General features: G+C 37.7%; 1 protein-coding gene across 6 annotated transcripts in view; it reads right to left on the reverse strand.

Moving 5' to 3' along the window:
- KIF13A (kinesin family member 13A) overlaps window positions 1-19,899 on the reverse strand; it is a 107,913-nt gene that overhangs the window by 65,649 nt on the left and 22,365 nt on the right. For all 6 annotated transcript variants that reach the window (XM_086842309.1, XM_023919658.2, XM_023919659.2 and 3 more), the window contains exon 3: window positions 2,626-2,638. In XM_086842309.1, the coding sequence (XP_086698435.1) occupies window positions 2,626-2,638 (13 nt within the window). The remainder of the gene's footprint in view (window positions 1-2,625; window positions 2,639-19,899) is intronic.

The raw sequence follows: 19,899 nt of genomic DNA on the forward strand, positions 1-19,899 counted from the left end.
AGCATCTAAAAGAGAAAGCTAGATAAAAGGAAGCTGCCAGAAACCTGCCACACTAGGGTAGAAGGTTACAAACCAAAGATTTTGAATGAAGGGATTAACTGGGTATGGTTCAGCACAATCATATAAAAATGGAAATTTATGAGAAAGAACTAGCTGGGAAGTGCTGGATCCTGGTACTGCTGGTACTACTATATCCAGAGTCATTGTAAGTGTGCACATTAGCCTAAAAAAAGTAAGTTATGTAGGCTATTTCTAGGTTATAGAGAATTATAATTGGAGTGTTAGAAACTATTAGAAATTACAAAATATTTGTTCTGGCAACCACAACATTTAAGAAAAACAAAAGATATGAGACTTTGCTTCAGCAAATACCTGCAGAAGTTTAAGATGGTTATTTTTCAAAGAAGATAACTAGATGGTTATACTAGATAATATGATGGTTATTTTTCTAAGAAGGTAACTATAAGTTATGGCTTCTTCAAGAAGGCAAACTGGGATGCAGGTCCATGCATCCATCACGTATGTCAGTGAAAAATCTGGAGTTTTGTCTCAAATTCATCTGTACCTACGGCTTTAAAATTAAATTGCAGATTTTAATTAGATTTTAAACTAGAGAAGCCAATGTGCCTGCTGCTGCAGTAACGTATCACAGAATCTGAAAAGACAGCCAAATGGGTGCTCACATCATAAAAAGCCAAAACAACATTCTGCACAACTTGTTTTCATTAAGGTTCCTAATCAATGGCTTGCAGAAATAATAATTTTAAGGGTTTATGCATGTAAGCATACTTACGGAAAGTACTTACAGGTAATGAGCACCATACCCAATATTAACTGCCTGCCAGCTTAAGCCAAATTACATAATTAGCTTCAAAAGGAGTTTAATTTCACATTCATTATTCTTCTGAAGTCTAATCCTCAGTATAGGCCAGGCAGAGTCTGGGGCTTCCAGCATTTAGCAATGCAGTACCCAGATTGAACATAATCCCTAACACATTTTCTATGCAGCTATAACATGTTCCAGATGTATGACCAATGTTTCATAGCCATTTCTATCTGAACAAGAGGTGGCAAATCAATCACATTTTGCTTTCATTGAGAAGCTGTCAGTCTGGCAGGTTGGGTGACTTGTGGGGCTACCTGGTTCCTAAAAAGGAAAGGAAGGAAGAGCTGAGGAACAACTGCTGACAGAGACAAGTGACACAGGAGATACACGAGGAAATGGCAGTCTATACCAGCCACCTTAATGTCAATGGAAGCAAATAAAGAACTGAAAATAAAGTTGGTCACTGTGACCACACAAGACCTATGACAGGGCTGAAGAAGCAGGAAGGGATAATCAGAAGGGACCCTGGGACATAGCTCAGAGATCTCAGCTCAGAGCAACTGTTTTACCTCTGTCACAAAATCACACTTAAATGCGATGTCTGCAAAAGTAGCAAAATATAAAGCAAAAATAGCACCCCAATATCCTTATATAAATTTTTCTATCACAGCTTCTGTCTGAGCTACCAAGTTGAATTGGGAAAACAATTATCCATGGGAGATGATAAAGTTGCACATTAAAGATAAAGAGACTTCCAATAGTTACAAAATTTTATTTTAAAAAAAATTAATTTTAAAATCAACAATGTGCAGTACCCTAAAAACTGTATAAATCAAGAAATCTCATACCACATCTTTACAAACTCAGCAATGCCTATTTTTCACAGATGGCACTAACCTCCCTCTGTCTAAATCTGATAAATATTCCACATAACATCATAAGTCTCAGGGCTATAGCTTAAGGACATTAATGACCATCCAGCTATACCTAACAATAATGTGACATTTACGCACAAGTCTGCAGCTGCTCTGGTTTTGTCAAGGAACCACAAGGGCATACGTAAGCTTTTACATAATGACCAGAATAACTTTATCTGCCTATAATGGAACATGAATGATGCACTACAGAAAATGGAGGCTCTTGTAAAAACACTTCCTGGTGAAATTACAACAACAGAAAGGAGAATTTTCTTCCTTTTAAAAAATGTTTAGCAATGATCAAACTCTCTTTGATTAAGCATATCAACTGATAGAAGAAGTCTCCTGCCCTTTCCCTGCACTACAAACAACACAAACAATCTTTTCTATGTAAATTCTGTGTAATTTTCTATGTAAAATTCTGTAAATTTTCTATGTAAATTTTGTGTACTTTGGCAACTTTTACACTAATTACTAATTCCTGACTATTGTCAAGTGCAAACAAAAATGGTTTATTTATTAGTAGATGGGTTTTGTTGCCTTTTAAAAATATTCTTTTAAACAGAACTGTATGTAAGGAAATATTTTACAGGCACTACTTATTCAGTCTTTCAAATGTTTTTATGACTGCATTAAAATTTTGTCTTGTCCTGGTCACAGCTTTAACAAGCCATGTGTGTGCCTTGCCTGCATGTCAGTTGGATTAAAACATATTCTTATGACATTATGACTCTTCTAATTTGGATGTCTGAAGAACAGATTTTTTAATATATTTTCCTTTTTTGAAGCTGTGTTGTTCACATACTACAACAATGCCCAATACTTCTGCATTGGTCAATATTTTCAAGCAGATACAATTGTAAAAAGAGACAAAATACTTACCTTCGGTGGTTTTCTAGATGATTGGCAATAAATCCAGCAACAGTGATGTGAAGCATGAATACACCATTCACATAAAGAGAAGGGAACAAATAAAAAAGGAAGAAACAAAGTCAGTGTATGTCATTACTATAATTTGAACTTTTTTTAAATCCACAATGTATTTAAGAGTAATCAGATCAGAAGATATTTAAATGACATACCACATATTTTTAACCAGTAATTACTTAATTACTAATACCCTCCCACATTAAAAAGAAAGTATCAGGCTCCTTACAGATATAAAAATCTAACAGAGCTGCATTCCAGAAGAAAGACAAGTATCCGTTTTGTCATAAAAGATGAAACACAGCCCATTTCTGCTGGCAAATAAACTGAGCCTGCAAACTGCCAGACCAAGGTGCCAGGGTGAAGCCCCACTGAATTCAGCAGTGCTACACAAGCATATCCAAGGTAAGAGTCAAGCAAATGTTTCTTGAAGAGATTATAGAAGTGAAGAAAAAGGAACTTTTGTAGGCTGTGTTCTCCCCAGTCATGGAAAGCCCACAGAGCACATAAGAAACCAATGCAAAAACACCATCACCTTTCACACCCAACTGCAACAAGTGCTATGAGAAATAACACAGGGATGACAAATCCCCAGTCTAAAGACACCAGCTCAGAGTACTTCAAATTGCCCTTAAATGCTTTTATGCTGGCAGGCATACGGCCACATTATAAATTAAATCATTTTGGGTTTTTCTGGTGGGATTGGTTTCAAGTGAGATCGCTGCCCTGTCTCATTGTGCAGCCCTGTGCTCACTGATGCCAATGCAATAGAAGATGTGAACATACAGTGTAGAACTAGATTGACTTAGGCCATTCATCAAAACTACACCCTTAGGCACATGTTTAAACTATAAATGGAAATAAGAATTTTCCACTCGCTATTCACATCAAGAGGAAAAAAGCATGGATGAAGGAAAGAAAGAAAACATGGATGAAGAGGAAAAAGCACGAGAAAGGTCTATAGACAAACAACACAAGCAGAGAATGCAATAAGGTTTATAAGATAAAGACACGGACGAAAGGTATGGCAACAGACACACTACACAAAATTCAAAGATATCAAGAGCCTGCACTCTCAGTACAGAAACACTTGGGACCAAGCCATGCTTTCACTCACCAGTCTGTACCAACCCCATACCAACCCCACCAAGACAGAAGGAGTGCAGGGAAGACACAGAACATTTTAAGCTGTTTTCTTAGCAACCCACAATACAAGAGCTCAGCAAAAAAACTCTGAAGGGACGCAAATCCACAAACACATCTTATGCAATCTTTTCTGCCTACTCTCAGCTCATACCTCAGATGACACATCTGCCTGAAACAGAGGTTACAGAGCTGGGACACAGGACTAGTGTAATGCAAACATCATTTGCCTCCAGCCAAACCACTCACTGCAGCTTTACCCTTTCATTAGTGGTGGCTACACAGCTCAGTCCATGGCTAGCTCATGTACAGGTGGCTCAGAACTTGCAGAGAATGCATTCCTATCTATTTGAAAAACACTTTTAGCTCTACCCTGAATATTATCATTTTAATCCATTTTCAGATGTGATGCAATCAATGTTATTGTCTTGTCTAGACAGAGTCCCAGCACCACCTCTAAACTTCCAAGAGAAGCTCCTATTGAAAGAAGTCATCCAAAGTTTTTTGGAAAGCTTTTAAATACACTCATACCTTGAAAAATAATTCAGGATTATATCAGCTTAACTAGAGAATTCCTGATAGACTGCTGTACAGATTCAGCAGAAGTCCTAAACAGTTTCTTTGCAAGTAAAATCCATCAGAAAGTTTATCAACTGCTTTTCTTTCCTGAGATCATTCTTATAAGCCCTAATTGGAAAATGTACAGAACATCACTGAAGTAAACAAATGGTTTGACACATAATTCTTAAAATATTTACTTAAGCAGTGTAAGCCACTACCTTTTTTGAAGTCTCCTCTAATATCACTTTGATGTCTATTTCAAGAAAAGAGTAATAGTCACATTTTAAACCCCTGGTGGATGGCAAAGCTTCCCAGTAGCATCATTGATCTGTGGGATTTCAAAGCACAAGGAGCTGCAGCTTCCTACCATATGTCACGTCCAAGAGCTCCAAACTCTTAATACCAACTTCAGCAACTCCCCACATCACCAACAGCAATATGATCAAAGGCCTCTGGAATAAGTCAGCTAAATTAACTCACAGGATAGTTTTTTAAGCTATTTGGATATTTCAGCTAATCAACTCAGTGTAACCATTGTTCTGGCAGTGATTCAGATGGAAACACTCCAAAATAGTTCAATCAAAGGACTCAAACTAATAACTAAAGAACTGTTTACAGTTTACCAGAAATCACATCTGTGGCAGCTTAAAGATGTGATGTAAAATCCTGCATTAGCCTAACCAATTTTTGACATACTTTTTTTTTTGTTTGCTTTGCTGTCGCTTTTAAAAACATGTGTTCCCTTACTTCTTTCCATTTGCAGAAACCACCATTTTTCAGCTTCATAGATAACTGAAGCTGCCAGTTTTTACCAGTGGCCATACAAATGTGGTCATTCAGAGTCACATCTGGAGATGTGGACATGGCTGGAGAGGCAGAGACACACACAACACACATATGGACAACCAGATCAGAGATACAACAACTAAGATGTTTATTTCCAGGAGTTTTTAATTCCATGCCTAGTCATCCATGGTGTCAATGACAAGATACAGGTATGCCTTTTGAGCGACAACAAAATCTCCTCTAAAGCAGACAGCTAGTATATACTTCAGGAAATTATCAAAGTTACCTAACCTTGTAATGCATCTGCACAACAGCAGATTTTGGTTTAATCTGATGGCCATCTTCAATCTGTACACTCAGACAGAAGACTGACTATTTTCACATGCCTGGAATTCAAAACCCAAGCGTCTGAAAAACATTCTCACAGGTCAAAGGAAAAGTATGAATTTCATGACCACAAAGCCCACTGAACTTCTGGATTTCCTCCTGCCTTTGTCCTTAAGCCATCATGAATTTAGTAAAATACCTAGAATGATTTTCTAACTTTACTGAACAGTGTGTCTTCTGTGGGTATCTACTCAGGCTTTTTGTTTCACAACAGAACTAAGCCTCTCCTGCCCTGCTTGGCTAACACACATCAAGATCTCAGAGTGCTTAGCTACCTCAAACTTTGTGCTAGATAAAAAAAGATAGGTTACAGAAAGGTTTGTGCTAATGTCAACTTTTTTTTTTCTGTTATCTCTTGCTGAAACTCAACACTAACCACATTTGCTAAGTGACTCACAAAATGTCACTTCTCATGTTCTATGTCAGCACATGAATGAGATGTCTTCCTGACTGCATTCAGATTTTCTCTCTAGCACCTCAGCCCATTGCCTATGACAGCACACCATGAGAAGAGTGCATTTTGCTAGTAGTTTAACAGCAGCAATGGTTCTTCCGTCATTTTTTAACTATATACATTCTCTTTCATAGGAGTCTCCTTTTGCCATACAAAAAGTTGATACAAGATGACATTGCATATTCTGACTAGAAAACTAGTCCCATGAAATAGGAAGCAACAGAAGACACTCTTGCATCCAGATGTGTGCCATACTCTAATTTTAAAGACTTAGTAACTTTCAAAACAAGACTTTTTTTGTCCCTTAATGACTGTAGTCAGCATTCCCAACCAAATGTTGCTTCCACTAGAAGGAAAGTCATTTTATACATCAAAAAAACCTTGAAAGAACTATTTTTTTTCTCTGTGTTTCAAGTAATGAAGCTTCATCACCCCATCCATCTCCCTCCCTCAGTCAAGAAAGTCACCTTCAATAGGGACAAGGTACATTATAAAACAAGAAGGTAGGCGTAAAACCGGGTACTCCACATTAAAAGAAACAGGAACAATGTGTCTCTGAAAAACAGGTCTTAGATTCTTTGGAATATGCACACAGCCCAATTCATCTCCAATTCAACTGTTCTAAGCAGCCAAGTAGGTCACAATTGTACTATAATTATTTGACATTTTGGAAAGTAGTTGCGTTTTTTTTTCCCTATACTTTCACATTAGTTAATCAAGATGAAGCAACCGTAACCAGCTATTTTAAATAACCACACAGCATCTATGAATGAATGAAGCAGATGAGTTTGCAACTCTTGTAAGCTGACTACACTGAAAGTCAACATCTAAGACACCGAGCTGGAAAAAACTTTTTGCTCTCATCACATGTGCAACCACAGCAAATTCACAGTACTGACTGATTTCCCAAATATATAATTGCTTACATTTAGTGGTTACATAGTCATTGACCTACTCTTCAGGGTCACTGGTCAAAGGAATTTTTACAAGCAATTATCAATATACAAGAAAATGGAGAAAAGTCTTCAGGTCTTTTTTCAACTTGTCATATAAAACACTCTTTCCTCTGAAAGCACAGAGATGATCAAATTGCAAAGATCATCCTGATAAAAATAATATTTCTTACATTTCACTGCTCCAGCATCTCTGGAGTCTAAAGGCCAGCTGTTCAAAACAAGTATTATAGATTTTTGGAGTGGTTTTAAATTTGGTTTACTTTTTTAAAATCAGGCTGCCTTACAGCTCAGGCTGAGCCTATCACCAGCAGTGTGTGTTCACCTCAGTTAGTGGCAGAGTGCAAGGGAGCAAATCTGAGGAAGGATCACTGTAAGGAGTGTGCCTCGCTATCCAGGACAGAAGTAACTGCACTGTTTGTTTATCCATGTGTGTGCAGCTTCCAGAGTGGCAGCAGCAGAGACAGCAAGCACTCAGCACTCCTAACTGCAAACAGTGTAAATTATGTAGAAGCAGAGAGATCGTGTTTCTCCTATCTTTCACAGTAAGGTCAAGAAGCTCTAGGACCCCTCCTTGTCTCCTGGTTTATCACTGCAGGCTGTTACCTGCAGGCTTGATACCAAGCACCTTAAAAAGCACGGCTTTACATTATTGATGAACACGGTACTAAACTACTTAGATAAAGATCACAGTCTGCCACAGCAGCAGTTTCAGGTGATTATACACTGCAAACTACTGGGTAGTTCACCACTTTCTCTACAAAGAACACAGAAAAAGGACAGTTATTTTCCCATTTCTCCCATGAATTTTCTAAACACAGAATAAAGTAAATGGCAGGGGCAATGTCCTTAAAGGGAACAGCATCCCACCTTTGTGCTTGTCTGGGGGTGTACCTCCTGTACAGCTGACTAATGAAGCTGGCATCACGATTCCTTAGTGGGATTCTTGGAAGAGTTACTTTACATACTGTGTGAGCACACATACATACACAAATATAAATAATTAGTTATTTTATATTCTTGCATAAGGTGAGCAGCACATGCCCTGTTTAATCCTCCTACCCAGCAAAAGCCTGTTCTATAGACAAAAGAACCCTTTGAAGAACAGCAAAAAAAACCCCAAACATTTTAACAAGTAAAGCAATTTGAGCAAGTGCCTGCATAATAAGGTGGTAGCTGATCATAATCAGAAACACCATGAGAAACAGACACATACTCTAATAATAAGTTGTTCTCACACACTTCATGGAAACCTACCACATGCAAAGAGAGAAAAGTCAGACACTGAAATAAGAAGGATAAATACTGCAGTGCAAGTTAAACAAAACAGGTATTACAGTAGCAGAGTGACTTCCATGACACAAAAGAAACAAAGACTCCTGGATATTTCACCATAACAGGGTTCCACTGAAGTTCAGTCACTACAGCAAGGAAACTAACCAGGTTATGAAACCAACCCAAGCTCATTAAAGAAAGTGAAAGACATTATATTCTGACATTTACAAGATGGAAGACAAAGTGACAGCTGTCCAGGAATATCATTAGTTGCTAACTTACCTTCACTCCCAAATTCTGAGTATTTTTACTGCCCAAGGCATCATTATTCCAGTGCCAACAATTTGTTGATGTGAAGTACAAGTGTTTCTAACCTCTACAGAGAAGCCTTGATGTCATGTAAAAACAAGTTCTATCGACAGTCTGAAAAAGGACTGATACCTGCCCTACATGCAATTGTACATCATAAACATCAACTGCCTTAAGACAGCAGTCACCACCCATCAGCAGAAGGATTAATACTCTGCTAGAAAACTCACTAAGAAACTAAAATCTGAATACTCTCGCACATAAAATAAGCTGGGGTTTTAAAAGCCCGTTTCAGTTAATTTGTTCAGTTTCACTGAAAAGGCAAAACCTAACTAATATTGTCACTCTGCACCAAGATTCAGGAGCTTTGATGCAATCCTGCTGAGACCCCATCTAGAATCCACCAAGTTAAATGATCTATTTTCACCAAATCTTTAATCATACAAATTCAAAATTATCCAAGACTCTGGTTATTGTAATAAAAACCTGCTACACCAATTACAAGCATAATATAACAAGGATAACAAGCTTGTTCTTACTAACATCCAGCTATAGATGACAAAGAGGCAAAGGAATGAAAGCCTACCTGAAGTCCCCAGGTACATTCCCAAGTAGTCCTGTCCCTTTTAAAACCAATTATTTTTCCCTCCTTTTCAGTAAAATTGAATGTGCAAGAATTAAACAAGTAGATTTTTACCACCTAATCAGGTTTAACTAATCAGGGCAAGGAAATGAGGGAGGGGAAAAAGAATCTGATCTCAGAACCCAAGATCTATTAGCCCTTAAGGGTAGTCTCCAATGAATCTTAGCCTCAATGCAATGAGACTGCTGTCAAAGCAAACATGCTACAGTTTTGGAAAGTAAGTGGAAACACATTCTAGGACTGTTAATAAAATTGCAGTGGCATTTATTAGGCAGCTATAATTCTTATCCTGTTGCATTTATTACCAGTGCTTTTGAGGAGAAAACACCCCAAGCATTAACTGGCATTTCAACTCTGTGCATAAACTGTGTGGAGACTCTCACAATCAACCCATCACTGGAGCTGGCTACTGACAGCTATTAACTACATCCTGCCCTATGTCATGTTTCCCATGTCAATGGAAAATGTTCCCTTTCAATACTACTCCTGTAGCATTCCTTCAGAAAGGCTGCTTGTAAGAACCATCAAAACACCAGTGAAGATACACCCCTTGTGGAAGTTGTGCTCAAAGCGTCACTGACAATCAACAGCTTCACTGACAAGGTGGAAGACAGAAGAGCTCTTGTCAGTGGAAAGACCATGTACCAGAAAGAACTAAAGCATAAATGTAAATCAAGTAACTGGATCTGAACTTTGGTTGTAACACCTTGCTTTCTTCAACAGTTGAAACCAAAAAACCACACTCTTTTTGCTGAAAGATAAGCATATTTTTCATACTCAGTCAGGACAAGGATATTGTTGAGAAGTTACTGCATGTACACCAGTCCTAACCATGTATTCTGACTGAAAAACAGACAAGAACCCCCAGGTTTCACTGTCACATTCCTTTATCATAACAGGGAAAACTATCATTCAATTGTCATCTACTTTATTTTACTAATGAGATTTCAAGAGAGATGCTAATTGGGTTTGACACTTCATCCTTTCACACAGCTCCGCAACCCTATGTTAGTATTTCTTCAAACAACTGCAGTATGAAAAAGTTATCTGAGATTCATCAAAACTCACAAATTAATGTTTTTGTTTCATCCTAGCAGGTGTTTTTATTGACATGAATATTAAATGAACTTATCAGAATGAAAATTAAATCTTAGGTTTGATGACAATACATTTTAGCACAGCAAATTCACCAAAAGAATTTTGCAAATAAAAAAAAGTCTGTCTCATCTGGCTGCAATACCAGCTGTCAACTTTGAGATGACATTATTTGCTTTAACAGACAGCCTTAACATCTGCTACCATTTACCCGAAAGTGGACATAATACAGAGAAAGATGATGATGGTGATTCAGGGGATAAATAAGGTTTATTGTGTGGAACAATACACCAAGAATGTAAACTCGAATCAACTCTACATAAATAGTAAGATCTCCTGAGCTGTTGCAGGACCAACACCTAAAAGTACTGAGGATATTTTATTTTTTTACAGCATTCATGCAAGTGACAACTCTAGAAATCTTTCCACAGAGCTCTGCAAAGCTTAAGAAGCAACCCAGTGTGTTGCTTCTTAAGCAAACCACATAATTAATCCAAAGGCTAGAAAAGTTCTTCATGGTGTGTGCCCCAAGTTTATCAGTTAACAAATCAGGCAGGTAACCACCTTTACAGAGAGATGACATCAAGCACCAAGTTACTGAATCTATTATGGAAAGGTACAACCTGAATGCACCTCTACAGTCTGAGAATAGATCATTCCCAGCAGAGATGGGTGGCAACTGTTATGGCACTCCGTTTTTCTTTTCATCAGAGGACCTCTGACAGAGTTTAGAGATGCCTTTCTAGTAGACACCAGAAAGGTATATCAGAACATCCTACATGACAAGGGATGTGAGAAAAAACAAGTCTTTAACAGGCTCTCCTTCTCTGGTGAGCTGTGAATTTGTGAAAATTTGTATGGATATTATATGACTTTGAGCTACAAGCATTTTTACAGCAAAGCTTGCAAGCCAGGCCTCTCTAGCAGGCACTATGGGATGTATGCAACGTGTACTTGGTGGAAATGACAACCACCTCCTTGCCAGATGTCTTATGATAAATCACAAATTACAGGAGTGACAAACACATCACACTTCTAACCACTACAATGAGCACTGTGGAAAAAAAGATCCCTAAGTCTTCATGAACCGAAAAATGAAGTATACATTGCTTTTGTACAACAAAACAGGAAATATTTAGACTTGCAGCAGCCCTACAAGTCTAACATTTTTGCAGGGCTAAAAAAACAAGGATCAATTTATGACTGAAATATATTAACAGATAACAAATTAAAAGATTAAATATTAAATGATATTTCAATCCAATATTAAGCAAATTTTTTGGCTAGATCTAGTTGAATCCTAAATGGTTTGGATTCATGTTTTTAAAGAAGCCTGGCTTGATATGATAAAGAATAATAAAAATGTGGGGAAAAAAAAAATTAAGTATTAGGAACTGGAATATTTTTCCTCTGAGGAGAGGCTGAGGAAGCTGGCATTGTTCAGCCTGGACACGAGAAGGCTTGAGAGGAATCTCATTAAGGCATATAAATACCTGAGGGAGGATGTAAAGGAGAGAGCCAGGTTCTTTTCATTGGTGTCCAGTGACGGGGCCAGAGGCAATGGGCACAAAGGGAAACCAAAGAGGTTCCATTTTTCACTGTGAGTGTGACCAAGCTCAGGCACAGGCTGCCCACAGAGGTTGCAGACTTTCCTCCTTAGAAATACTCAAAAGCTGTTTGGACAAAGTTCTGCTCAGATTGCCCTAGGTGGCCCTGCTTGAGCAGGGGTTTAGAACTGGATGGTCTCCAACCTCAACACTCTAGCGGAAAAAGCTAAAATCACTTTTTAAAGATGTGGCACTCAGCAGTATGCCACTTTATGGCCCTTACATATATAAACATACAAAACATGAATAAATAAATAAATATGTAAAATATGATCTGCAAGGCTTCAGACTCAGGAACTTTTAGCCATTACTATAATCCCAGACTTGTGTCAATTTAAAATAAATAAATAAATAAATAAAACCCGCCCCTAAAAATCCTCAGATCACGTGTTCCCACACCAGCCGATATACAGCAGTTTCACAGAAGAAAAAAATTCAATGTAATATAAAATTTGTGGCAGCTCAGCAACCTTCAGTGAGGTTTCATACCTGGCTTTTATGACCAAATCTTTTCCACATCTCCAAAAAATATAGGCAGTCTTCTGCGAAGAATATTATTCAATGTGCTCATCAAGGGAAGTTACCAGGCAAGGATGGGCATCTAGGTTTCACCTCTTGATTTTCAGTGACCAAGCTGGGACAGTACTACTGTTAACATCATAGTAGCAAATTTCCTAGTTCTAAGCAGATGGTCACAGTCATTACCAAGAAAGCAACAGTACAGCTGTGGTGGAAATGAAATGCCTAAAGACAAACTGAAAAAATACTCAGACTGAGAAGGGATAAGGTACAAATTAGAATAAATCTTAAAAGATTTGCATGTGCAAGTCAGCAATGTAAATGGGTAAAACAGACAAAGCTGATTTACTGCTGACTTTACAGAGACTCCATTATAGAGGGAAGACAGTTACAGCTTTGAAGTGCCTTAGTGGAGAATGAGTCCACAGACAAATGCCAGCATTTGTAGTGCTTAACTCAAAAACAGAAGAGCAGCATAATTTATTTGTTTTGTTACAATAGACTTCATTTTTACAATATCCAAAAGAGTTGGCCTCTGTCCCATAAAAATTTCAATTTATTTGAAAACCAACAGCGATACTACAGTGTAGGTCAAGAGTGAAATTCCTGATTAAGTATTACAAGCAGTTTTCAACATAAGAAATGGCAATTTCAGAGTAAATGTGAACTCACATGATGACTAGCACAGCGAGAATGCAGTTCACAAGATAGCAGAAAAGAAAAATTCATCTCAGACCTCACAGACCTTGATGGCTTATACAAAGTCTTATTAAAGAGGTCACAATATAATGGTACACAAGTCATTACTGTGATCAGACAATTAAGAACCAAAATGGATTTTCAGTATTTCCTGAAAAGAAAGAAAAAAATTATTTGTGTCTACTCTTACAGCTAAAGAGTGAATTTACATCTGCCAATACACATTAGCTGGCTGAATAAAGCAATAAAACAGAGAGCAGGAATCTCCATGTCATATAGTCTATAACTGTCAGAGGCAACAATGCCATAAAGTCTTTTGAGATTGAGTAGCCTTCCACGAGGCAAAACAGCACTGACTTTGAATTATTTTGACTCATTCTCCTGCTGTCCAGAAAGCTTTCCCAAATTTTGATAGTGTAGAAATTGAATCTCATTTATTTTGTTCTTGTACCAACACTGTCCTGTAATTTAACCCTTCAATCAAACTTGGCTTTCTACATGTGCTCTCATATGTTGCACTTCCCTCACAGCTCTAAACACAATTCTACATAGGGAGGTTTTGCAGTTCTCCTCCTCTTCAAATCAGTTTGAATTCATACTTCTTAAGCATAGTGAACCTGAAATGCAGAGAATACAACAAAAGTCCAAGATATTACAAAGTCCAATACTACCAAAGAGTCTCTTAGAACGGCATTGTTCCCATGTTGCATTCATACTGCGCTGTTTATGTAGGAATATTTGCATTTTAAAAAATTGGAAAATATGGAAAGAAAAAACATCTTTCTGCACAAAAAACATAACTCTTTCCAGACTTTGCTATATTCCTTCAGTACTCCTGAAGAACTGTTGCTAACTCTTCTGTGAATTGCAAAGGGAAAAATCATGACACATTCTGGTTTGCATTAGAGACCAGAAAGGAGGTGAGAACCATAGAAATGGCTTTATTTTCAAAACCTGAAGAACTACTTTAGCTAGCAAATTCTTTCTGAGAATATCTCAGAGAAAGGAAAACTTTGAAAGCAGAGATTGTATCTTTAATTAGGCTGCAGGTGAAATAGTTTTATCGCTGCAGGAGATGGGGGAGGAGGAAAAACAGGTAGGGTTTCAAGCATGTATGCTGTTTCAGGTCTGAGGCAGAATGAGTAAGCTTCAGACCAAAACACTGGCAACAGTTGCTCTAAGAATACCTCACTTTAATTGCCCAAGAGGCAAAGCCAGTTTAAGAAATTTCTGCTCTTCTCCAACTTCTTGTTCCTAGCTCCATGCCACAGTCTCTCTGCTATGCTTCTGCTGGAAAAATGCAAGGCAATGGGAGGGTTGGAGGAAACATTAATTTGTTTTGACATTCTTTAGTTGAAAAATTATCTTAGTTTTACAGAACCAGAAACCAGCTGTACCAATGCAGGGAATGTACACAGCAAGCATCAATGTGCAGTGAACCCAGGGAGAGGGGGTGAAGCTGTACTGACTGCTAGACCACTGCCATATCACAAAAGGGGCAGATCCTGCCTCTGACAGCTATCAGGACCCTTTAATCAAGCCACTACCTGATGAACACAGCCGAAAATTCAGCAGCAGCCTAGTGCAGCTGCAAAACACAGCCATAGACAGTGAGAAAATACAGATGGAATTGACTGGTACATTTAACCTTAATGGCCTTCTATGACTCGTTTTTTATATACTAATTTACCTAACCATTTTTAAATCAGACTTCTAAAAGTTGACACCCTGTGGCAAAGTCCACAGTTTAAATATAGACATATCTTTGTACTTGCTCTGAATCTACCTTCTGATAATGTAAGTTAAAGTAACACAGCTCTTGTAAGGCAGTAAATCCTTCCTCCTGTTGCTTGTGGATGTACAGATGTCTAACCATTATCCCTTTTCTCATCTCAACTGTCTTCTTCTAGACTAAAGACATCTTGCTTTATTATTGGTTCTTCATGTAGAAGTAAACTCACCACCCTTACTGCCATTCTCTATCTCTTCCCAGTTCCAGCAGACATTTTTGAGACAAGAGGGCCAGAATAAAACACAACAGTCAAGAGCACTTTGCAGCTGTCCAGAGACATGAAACTCCCTCCCTCATTCCCCGCTCTTTCCTGACATGCTTTCCCAGTAGGTCATGACAGCCTCTGGCCATTTTTCACCCACTTGCTGAGCACTGAGCTGAGGTTTCCCTCGAATGAGCACAACTCCAAAATGATTTGCCTGGGAACAGGGAGTCTAAAAACCATGTCTGGGTACATAAGGTCAGAAGATCTTTGTGTTTCACAGTGAGTTTCATGTACCCTTTTATCATTCAGCCACAACCCACCTGAACCCTGAAGGTCCTCCCACAGCTTTCTGTGGCTGCCATGCTCCAACAGCAGCCACAGCAACACCATCTTGCCAATACATTCCGTCACACCCATATTCACCTCTTCTACCATTCATTTATAAAAGACGAAATACCAGACCAAGCAGAGACCTCTTCAGGACTCCACACATGATGTTCAGGGGAGAAAGAAAGGATTTTGACTGAATACTGGCTCATGCCTACTGAGTCTATTACTTTTATTAAGTGGGAGAAGCTAAAAGTCAGTAGTCCGTGGGTTGTGCCTGGCTTCTTCCAAAACACTCGAAGCACGAATATCAGTGCCTTGCCAGCTTAAAATAACTCAGTGGAACTGTAAAATTATTTTGAGTATTGAATCTTCCCGAAGTCTTTATAAAAACAGGCTAAGGAAACTTGCAGAAAGGGCACATCCCCTCCAAATGGAACAGAATCATCTGCAAAACCTTGGCTAAACTATATACCCAATACCATTCATATAGCAATTGCTGGAAATAAAAGTAGAAAATAAGAGTCTTAAAAATGCTATTAATATTTTCACTAGACACTTGTTTTTTAAAGTAAATTAGGTGTGGATAAGTTAACTACAGAATCTCTTGGTCAGCTTCTCCCAGTTATCTGGAATGATGATGCCATTACTAGAATGTCATTTTACTGTTGTTACAGAAGAAAAAGATGCAGATTAAAAGAATTCAGCAATTAGGAAAGAAAGTGATAGAAAAGTCCAAAATCAAAATGACAGCACTGAGTTTTGCCATATCCTTCAAAAGCAAAATATCCTTCTGCCTTTGGATCTGTATGCACAATCAAATCTAAAGCCTGGGACATTAAGCAATACTTTTCTTTAAATATATTGCAAACAAATTATGTGGCATCATCAAATTCAAAAGCTGCATCCAAGAAATTGTACTCCAGAACAAAAAAAAAAAAAAAAAAGTAAGGCTAGAGATAGCAGGGACTAAAAATATTTGCTTTATTTGTAGTTTTCTTCTCAACAGGTTGCAATGGAAAATTATACAAACATCTTAGCTTTTCTACCCCTCACTTTCCAAATACTGAGGATCAAGATAAGTGAAACACACAAAAGCTTCCTTCAAAAACAGCTTTCCACATTTATTATTATAGTATAAACTGAGTGGCTACATTCTGGGATTGCAATTTTGTTTTTATTTAATGTACACTGTGCTACCTCTGATAAAAATAGATGTTCTTTGCTTTCCCTACTGAACACACATGTAACATCTCTTCTATGTAACACCTGTAGGTAACTAGTCAACAGAAAAGCAGAAATGCAATTATTCCATTTTCAGTGCGTCTCTCCTAGCCTAAACAACTTCTTTGTAGGTAATGGAACGTATCCCTAACAAATAGAACCAAACCTCAAAGGCTCAATACAACATTTCCTTTAGTTATGCATCAGTTGCATAAAAGTTCCTGTCAAGCTCAGACAAAAACAAGTTAACTGCACAACATGATATATGAAAGTGGTAACCTTTCAATAGAAACCTAGCTTTTCCAAATGGCTGTTTTTTAGACTAATCCACATAATTAGGGTAATTAGTAATTAGTTACTCTGAGAACCATAACTCCTTACTCTTGGGCAGTTACAAATAGATACAATTTCTGTACAGTGCTGCAAAAAGTATCAAGCATTTTCTAAATCCTGTCTCACTCAAAAAACAAACAAACAACCAAAAGCAAAATGAAAAACTAAAACAAACTAACAAAAATCACCTCAGGAAAAGAACATTGTATACACTAAATCAAATGCAACACCAGCTTGTCAAGAAAAGGCAATAGTATCACATTCTACCCAGGAAGGAAGGAAAGGAGTGAAGGCAGCAAGTGGAAGAGAAAGATTTCTTTTTCCTTAGAGAAGAAAAATGACCAAAAAAGAAGAAAATTACTATTAGTAGTCATCAAGTGGAAGACAAAAATATTCCTTTAGGCAGCTACCCAAAACAAAATTTAAACAAAACAAAAAAAAATTACTTTTTTTTCCTTTTTGCCTTGACGTATTTTATTACAACAATACCACATAAGTGATATTCTTTTTCTGACAGTTTAATTATCTTCTGTTCCTCCTTTTCAACTCTCCTCAAATGAAATTGTTTGGTTGTTTTTGTTTTTTTAAATTTTTTTTTAAACACTGTTCTAGTGAACTGGAGTGACCCTAATAAAACCAAAGAACACCTGAAAAAAAAAGTCTGAAATACTGCCAACATTAATTTTGGCCAGTATTCTTAACAGAGTCTCACTAACTGAGCTCAAAATCATTTATGGCTTGAACGTTTTGGATTAAACTCTGCTGTATCAGAGCAAACTCACAAACAGCAACATTGCAGTTTCGGTTTTCTGCCTAGTCTTTGACCATTTTTCTATGGATATTTTTCAGATCTTGTTTTAACTGCCATGTGTTTTAATATTTGTTGTAGCAACATGATAATGAAATGTGTACAAGTCACTGCAATCACATAACTCTTCCAAAACTACAAAGACAGGATTTATTCCAGTTGCAGAGGAGTCACATCCTCAACCCTCCAAGCCAAGCTTTATGTTAGGCACTAGGTATACAGCTTAGAAATAGAACTGTATAATGGAAATACTGAGAAGCTCTTTGCCATAGCATCACTGGCAATAAAAACACCCAAGATTACAAACAATATCATCATGTGAGCATTCCAGGCCAGCCTATAAATAGAATTCAGAAAGAACTGGCCTCCCACAAATACGGTGTTCCAGTTCAACATGTATCTGCTAAAAATACCAAATATGTTCAGTAACGTTAAGTCCATCTCAATTTTGTGAATTAAATACCTATTTATACATCTGAGCTCTTTTATTTAGCTGATGATAGTTAACAATGGACAACTCCGATGGACTGCTGACTGAACAAGTGTATACTTTGTGAGTGTTATCAGTATTTGACTTATCCAGGAATATGCATATATTTATGGATAAATCAATACTTTCCTTGATAGTACTGAAATACCATGACTAAGAGGCTGTCTTGATCAACATCAATATTAGAATTTATGATTCTGTAATTAATTTAGGATTGCAGCCACAAAATCAAAAAGACATGATATTATGCAGAGATTCTTAGGGATAAGACTGTCACCTGCAGCTACCTACACAGATGATAAAAATAAACATTCAGAAAAAATATTTTTGGTACAAAAAAACATACTATTTCTAATTCGATACCATTAATTATTTTTCCAGAAAGAACAAGAGAACAACAGATTCATATTAATGGTTACACCACGTACTTATACAATAGAGGGAGTGGACACATTCCTCAGGTAGCAGATCAGTAGTACACAGCCTTTCAGAAACAATCAGAACTTCCTGAGAGATAATGGAAAAGATAATTCATGTATTACTCAGGATAGGCTTATTCATTTTGCTTTGCCAAAAAAAGGAAGGTGTTGGACACTTAGGGAAGAAAATGACAATTTACTTGAAAATATTAATGACTTGAAAGTTTCTCAGTGGCTGAGAATTGATTAAATTAATTAATCAGATTCAGTTAATGAGAATTGAATTAAATGTCAATTTTAGCAGTTCATATGGATATAGACAATGAAAAAGTTGGTGTCTCTGCAGCAGGTCTCACACCCTGCACATTTTCTATACTTTACCAGCTTCTGTAACACTATCTCACACATCAACTGCTTCATTCACTGTAACAAACCAGTGACAGTGAAGTTAAATGAAGAACAGAAGAAAACCCTGGATTTAAACACATCCCAAACTATCTTCACTTGTGGCATTCATCAAGCTGTCCATGTCAAGCCCTTTAAACTTCTGCAGAGCTGTTAGTGATTGCAGCTTGGCACAGTAGCAGGCACAGCAAGGCGTGCTCTGACTGCCAGCCCCCTTCCCTGTAAGGCCCAAAGCAAGGCCTGGCTGGTGGCTCAGTAACCTGTTCTGGAGAGATTCCCAGCAAAGCACTGACACCTGAGCAGCAGCACTAAGAGCTACTACAGACTGCAGGGAGTGACCAGAGCTGAGGACCAGAGTTAACCAGCAGGACATCCAGCCAGCACTGCACATACACCACAGTGCCAAGGTGTCTGGGAACTCCTGCAGAGTCTCCTCCTGTTCCCATCCCTCTCCAAGCAACAATCACTGATCTGGCTCCTGACCACTCCATGCAAGCTGCACAGATAGAAGAGTTTACTCTTTAGGAAATGACCTTCAGCAAACACCCTCTAGAGCATCAAGGGGAAAAAAAGACACGGTAGGTCTAGGAAACCATAACAATCATTTTTCCTTCTTCTGTGACTACTAAGTTTCATTTACCATATAGCACTGAAAACTTAAATTTACTAGACAAGTTTTAAGTGCAAACTCCAAAATAACTACAACATACATGGAAATTTCTTTAGATTGGTAACAATGCTGAGACAGTGCCAAAATTTTTCAGCATCCTGGTACATTTTTTTAATCTTCTGTTT

Source organism: Cyanistes caeruleus, chromosome 1, assembly GCF_971803275.1.
Source record: "Cyanistes caeruleus chromosome 1, bCyaCae1.hap1.1, whole genome shotgun sequence".
NCBI classification, from domain to species: Eukaryota; Metazoa; Chordata; class Aves; order Passeriformes; family Paridae; genus Cyanistes; species Cyanistes caeruleus.